This window comes from Mizuhopecten yessoensis, unplaced genomic scaffold (assembly GCF_002113885.1).
Source record: "Mizuhopecten yessoensis strain PY_sf001 unplaced genomic scaffold, ASM211388v2 scaffold10821, whole genome shotgun sequence".
Lineage (NCBI taxonomy): Eukaryota > Metazoa > Mollusca > Bivalvia > Pectinida > Pectinidae > Mizuhopecten > Mizuhopecten yessoensis.
In genome coordinates, this window is record NW_018408738.1 from 1,350,467 (window position 1) to 1,357,431 (window position 6,965).

General features: G+C 35.2%; 1 protein-coding gene across 1 annotated transcript in view; it reads left to right on the forward strand.

Annotated features, from left to right (window-relative positions):
* The first annotated feature begins 4,051 nt into the window (after positions 1–4,051).
* The window catches only part of LOC110462694 (gamma-aminobutyric acid receptor alpha-like), an 86,052-nt gene continuing 83,138 nt past the window's right edge, over positions 4,052–6,965 (forward strand). The window contains exon 1 of the mRNA XM_021516792.1: positions 4,052–4,163. Within this exon, the coding sequence (XP_021372467.1) occupies positions 4,126–4,163 (38 nt within the window). The 5' untranslated portion in view covers positions 4,052–4,125. The remainder of the gene's footprint in view (positions 4,164–6,965) is intronic.

Genomic DNA, 6,965 nt, shown 5'->3' on the forward strand with positions numbered 1-6,965 from the left:
AACCTTCCAAAATTGACGCCAAAATTAGCAATGCACTAGGTCAACATTTGAGGAACAACAAAGATGATTATTTATATACATTTTAAATTATACTTTCCCTTTCAGGTTTTTAGCATCAAACGCCCACTTCCGAACGAGCGTCATTGCAAAAGCTGAATTTAAAATGAGAACATGTGTTAAAGAGGGTATGGATGCTATAGCAATACATGAAATACGTCCACCATATAATATTTACATGTATGTTTTGTATTGTTCTTAAAACTCAGTTTAATGCGCCCTGTCCTTGTGTTAAGGAAAAGCAATATGTACCCTTCCCTGATTGACCGTGTTTCAATAGGGATTTTCGAAACATGATATTTCACGAGAACAAAATGCAAAGTAAAATAATCAATCTTCTTTTGTTTTAGACAACAGCATTTGTTTTTTAGTTTTAAAAATTGGATCGTAAAATATTCCAGTTTCAAATGGCCTGTTACCTTAGTGAGCATCAGTTTGTTGGGGCGTGTTATTTAAGTCGCCATCTGTTCATTTGACCTGTGATCGTGGTCAGAAGAAGTGTATTATGATCTGTGACAATATTCATAGTCAGTGTATTCTGGTTGGTCATCATAAGTATAGTCTGACCTGTGATCTTAATAAGTCATCATAAGCATACATAATGTATGTTGACGATGGATTTGGTAAATCAATACCAGCGAACTCCAATTATTTTATGAATGTGTTGTTACCAAAATAGAATCGTCAACGCTTACTTTTCTCTAAACGATGACTTAGTTCAGACATTTATTGAGAAAGGTCGTAATGCATTATTTTGTTGGATTAGGTAGTCAACATCAGCTTACTCGGTGTTTTGTAGGTCTGTGTTGTTTTCAAAAATAGAATCGTCAACGCTTACCTATTTTGAAACGATGACGTAATTGATATATTTATTGAGAAGTGCCGTATCGTATATTTGTGTTCTTCGTTTGAAATATGTTAACGACAAACTTGTTAAAAATGGTTTCACCCAAAGCTATGTATTTGTTTGTGTCAGCTGTTGTTCTCTGAAGCATTCGAATGTTAACTTGATAAAGAGTCACTGTGTTGTCATGAGTGTGTTATCATTTTCAATAATGCTATTACATCTAATATTTATAATTAAATGATTTCTTTTTCTTTCTAACATCAATAGAGAGGTAATTCTTTGCAAGGTCATTTTTTAATCAAGAAAAAATGTTCAACTAAGTTTGCAATCCCCTTAGTTGTGTCGTTTCTCTATACAATGTTTTAACGTTGTATTGTATGAATGTTTTCCAGGAAAGACGAGGTCTATGATAATGGTTACAAACTGAAACCAGTTATTTTGAGACAAGATTGTCAAAAATCTTCGACAATGTAGGGCATACAGTTGTGCAAGTCCTCTTTTACACCACCTTTATAAATAGGGGTATCCGTAAGTCTCATGCTGTATCAGGTAATATAGAATTGTTAAGATTGATTAAACAGTTAAGCGAAGGAACAATACCGTATTAACCGTAATGAAGGATATGTGGCCAACATTACCATTAATCCTTCAAGGGTTCTGTCAATATATATTTCAGTACTTCTTTTTGGATAATATAAAAAAAATACATAAATAAACATGGATATTTTCTGTCATATTGCCCTATGTATCACAGGTGGCACCTCACAACGTGCTATGTTTTTTTACAATGTATCTTTTTTCAGAATGCTTATGTTCGACAGCTGATAATTATGACGACACTATTTATAAGCAAGAATAAAAGCTCAATGCTTGAAATACTGATTTCGTATGTTGGTTATCAATAGGAAGAATATTTTGTTAATCTAATCAGTTCATCACTTAATGTCGGGGATTGAGAACAGATTATACGTGGCCTTATAACTTGGGCTATGTAGACTTAGCTGGTTAATAACACTGTTATTAGTTAACTACAAAATGTACTTGTAAATTATTGGCGATAATCTTGAATTAACAAAAATAAACTGATTAAATTTAATAACAGTCATTTCAAAATGTTGTTAAGTAGATTTCTTCCTGTAAACTAGAGAAGGGCTGACTGTAGTTTGCTAGATATTTGCACAACTGAACAGGGAAAATGACAGACACCCTTGTAGTTCAGAATTCGCCATCGAGTATGTACTTAACACTTTGTTTCTAGTAATGTTATGCATTAAACCGCTAGCATGTCTACGACATTTTGGGCAGAGCTGTAGGATGCTCGCTCCATGGTTGGTTGTCTTCTGCCGTTGTCAATGAAGCGTTACTGAAAGTGAAGGTAGTCATCGCCGATAAGTATAGAAATGTTCCGAATAATATTGCTTGCGTTCGATTAGCAGATTAGCGATATTGGCCCAGTTTATCCCGTATTTGCCGAATTCGTCGATATTGGCCCAGTTTATCCCGTATTTGCCGAGTGCGTCGATATTGTCCCATTTTATCCCATATTGGCCCAGTTTGTTATGATATTGATTGGGCAGTTTTCTCATATTATTGTCAATACGCAAGTAGTTAATTAGTAATGCGTGTAAACTACATGTACATCTGAAAGAAGCTTAATTCTTATTATATCAAATTTATATTTTCACGACTTTCCGTCTGAAACAGATAATTATGACATTAAAAATTAAAAAAATCCCACCAAAACTGACAGGAATGTTCGACTGTTGAAAGAGCCTAAAAGCACTTGCATTTTTCTGTGATTGAATATTTGAAAATATAGTCCTTGTATACAACAACTGTTAAACGTGTTTTGTTAGTTCGTACTTACTTTATGTCATATTTTGTACTGTACCAGTCATTAAAAACAATTAAAACATAACCACAATTTTTATCATTATAAAATTGACATCGTTTGTTAAAGACGTCACATTAAGGAGCATATTCGATGAATTCTAAACTTGAGTAATACGGTCGGTGCGAAAAGCATGTCGCCGTCCAGTTTGTTGTTGATACTGACGAAACATGTTGAACGAACATGATACTTTGGTCGACTTCATTGTTAATGCTGGAAAAGCTAATATTTTCTCTCCTCGTCTCACTTGGGCCGGAGAACACTGATAGCGATACTTCATTTTAAACGAAGAGGGAAATCGACGTGCCGGACAGACAGCTAGTGCGAGCATTGACCTATGTTATGGTCAAAGACACAATTCATGGTGATGTTTGAAATTATGTCTGTTTTGCCTAAAATTACGGAGTATGATTCCTTTTTAATAAAAATAGTATTTATTGCTATGGTTTCATGGTGGAATCGACATCTTCTCACCAAAATATACTAAACGAGAGTCAAACGTGACTTCCGTATCGTTTGTTTTACTTTTTGGTCATTTCAGTATTATTACTCATTTTCGGTCCAAAATGCGATTACTCGAAACGAAGTTCACTATGTTTACACAGTTACTGTTCAGCGCACATGTAAGTATCCGCAAATGCACGCATCCAGTGCACTCATTCAGGTACATTCTTAAAAGTCCAAAACTGTCACAAGGGCGAAAAACCCTGACAAGTTCAAAAGTCCGAGGATAACAAAACCACAGTAACTCCTTAGTAGTGAAAAGAACGCTAAAACATCGTGTTCCCGTTAGGACATGAAGGTGGTGCCATATGTTGAGAATACATCGGTGGTGCACCAAACTGTCGAGTCCTCAGACCCCACCAAAAGAGCTCTCGCGAAAAATAAATCATTGATTTAATGCAGTGACCATATCATCAGGTTTAAATGTTCGGGTTTCTAGGTTAACAGAAGTTTTTTTTAAATGTGATTTTTAGGCTTGATTGCAAACATTATACTGTTACTATACCATTGACACAAACGAATGAAAGCATAATGATTCATTTTAAATGATACATCAATTAAAGAACAGAAACGGTAAACAACTCGATAGCATTAACGAAGAATATCCAAAAAACTTTCAGCAGCACAGCCTACATCACATAGGAGCGCACATCTGGCTTGTTGCACTGTTGGCGTCTCTATACTATACTCCAACTGTTCCCTCTTAGACATTTCCGATCGTTCGTTCTCTAATCAAGCCTAAAGCCGGATAGGATAGCCAAGCAATTTTACTTCCCACTTTGTGTGTGCTCCCTTTGTCGACTGTTTGTCTTTACCATCTCCCATTATGCTCGGCCTAGTGATAGTCGCCTTTGCGTTAATCAGGTACGTAACTTTTAATTTTAATTTTCCCACGGAGAGTGTGGTATGCTTTAATGCATTGGCGCGCGAGACCGCCACCGATAGTCTGGTATATATCACGAAGCGATCTCCGGCTATGTCATCAGTATCAACGCTATATGTGTGGACACAGACAAATCTTTAAGATAATGAAAATTTTCCATCTTCATATCATTTCTGTATTAAGGTAAGTGACATTTTAGATTCCTTTTACTCATCTCTTCTATATATGTTTAAATCAGCACAGGCCTTTGAATGATCACTATTGAAAGCATAGTTGTCATTTGAATTATCTTTAGCAGATTTATTTTACAAATATTGCGTCATTTGATTATAACGCTTTACTCTTAAAATTGCTTAATTGAGGAAAACGGACAAATCATGTAATAAGCATTGACGTGAGTAATCCAAATATGACTTCACCTGTTGATATTCTTTAAAAAAAAAGTTATTTTCTTACAAAATGTAAAATTGTATTTCCAAATGTCTCTCATTACAAGTAATCAAACACTTGATAGTTTTAATATTTTTAATTGACAAATATTTGCATGATCTGAACCTAAGGTATATTCGAAAATAAGTATAGGGTTCAGTGCTCCGTAATAAAAATAATAAAAAGGGATTACATAAAAAAATCTTGACGAAGGCTGTAAAAAATAATGGCATGGTTTATTGAGATGCCTGTGAGTTTATCTCGAACTAGTCTACGGTACAATTTTGTGAACGGATAAAAAGGTCAATTCGTGAGTCATAGGAGCTACTGCTACAAATGGAACATATACTATCCACTCGACAATGTACACAAAAGGTGACGAATATATAATGGAGAAGATATAAACTGTGAAAGGCATGCGAGCTCTGTCACGCGAAACAGAAGTGTTAACGTCCCTAAGTGTGCTTACCGTTAAAACAGAAGTGTAAACCTCCCTACGTGTGCCTACCGTTAAAACAGAAGTGTAAACCTCCCTATGTGTGCTTACCGTTAAAACAGAAGTGTAAACCTCCCTACGTGTGCTTACCGTTCAAACAGAAGTGTAAACCTCCCTTAGTGTGCTTACCGTTCAAACAGAAGTGTAAACCTCCCTACGTGTGCTTACCGTTCAAACAGATCGTGTTAAGTCTAAGATTGAACCATTTAAATAATGAAGAATCCAGTATTGCTCTGCTATGATAGCGACTTACTGCCAAAAAGTAAGTCCGGAATCGCTCCTGATCTCCGAGTCAAACGGACAAGGAGCAACGGGTGATTGATGCAACTTTATGATTATATTGCCACTAACAAAGACGACTCAGATTTTATAAAATCAAACAGTTTCTTGCTTGAGAACATTTTTAACAGATTGTATACGTCAATAGGTATATGTACATTACAGTTTGTATACTACTATTTGTGTTAATAGTGAAACTATATAGATGTTGGGCAGCTATGTTTGAATCATGAAACATTACATAAGTGTAAAATGTTGTGCAGCGCTATTCGAATGAAGTGTCTTTTAAAAGGCGGTTAAAAATATCCATTACCATCCGGTAGACTGTAGCAATACATTATTATTTTTGTTTCACTTAAACTGAAGAGAAATCCACGAGCGGTTAACACATTTAAAAAATATAAAAGGAAATCTGTTACTATAGGTTTCAGTAAATTATTATACAATAGCTGTGTTACACGTATACGATGGCACGTAGTGCTAATCAATATCAATTGATCAGATGTATTTTTGGAAATAAAATATAAAGCTGATATGGAGCAGAGCTGAAGAGTATAATTCTAACATATCAATCTATTCGACTTCAAGTGCGTCTATCGTACGAATCAAATGAATTGCGCTAGGTGTAATCTTCACTACAAAAGCCAATAAAAATTGGTTCTTAACTGCATGTATGACTTTTGCGTCAGTATATATATCAGAAATGCAGTTTCGAATCATTGATTTTGAAATTATTTAGCAGTTCTCAACCAGCCCTTAGAACACGATGAAAGAGTGTTGTTCAGATGTGATACAGTGCCTTGTTGGTGCATTGTTGTAACGCAACATACCAGTTGTACATTTACGTTTTGAAGTAAAATCATACCATTAAGTTGGAAAACTTTAACCATCAAATTGGAAAACTTAACCATCAAGTTGGAAAACTTCACCGTCAAGAAGAAAAACTTAACCATCAAATTGGAAGGCGTATCCGCCTTGTACCTTCCCGTCAAATAGAAAAACCTTACAGTGAAGAAAAAAACAATACCGTCAAAATAGAACAAAATGCACCGCCAAGTAGGAAAACTATATAGTGTGGTAGGAAAACATTAATGTGTAGTTGGGAACTCATACCGTCAACAAGGAAAACCTTACCGTCAGTAAAAAATACCTTTTAGAAAAGTGTACCGTCTATTAGGGACTCATACTGTCTAGACAGCAACCACCGTATCTTAGGTAAGAAGAACAACACCACCTAGCAAAAAAATCATATCTTTAAGTAGGAAAATCATGCAGTGTAGTAAAAATAAACAGTCCAATAGGTTAGAAAACGATAACGTCAGGCAGGAAAACCATTACATTGTACGTTTAGTAGAAAAACCATACCATCGGTTAAAAAAACAACTTAATGTCAAGTTAAGTAGAACAGCTTTACCGTTTAGTAGGAAGACATTCAATCAAGTAGGGAAACTTTGCTTTTTTTTTTAAAAAAAAGTTTATCGCCTTGAAGGGAACCTTATAGTCAAGTAAGGGAACAATACAATATAGTATGGAAATCATACCGTCTAGTAGGACAATAACACTGTTAAGGGGGGGGGGG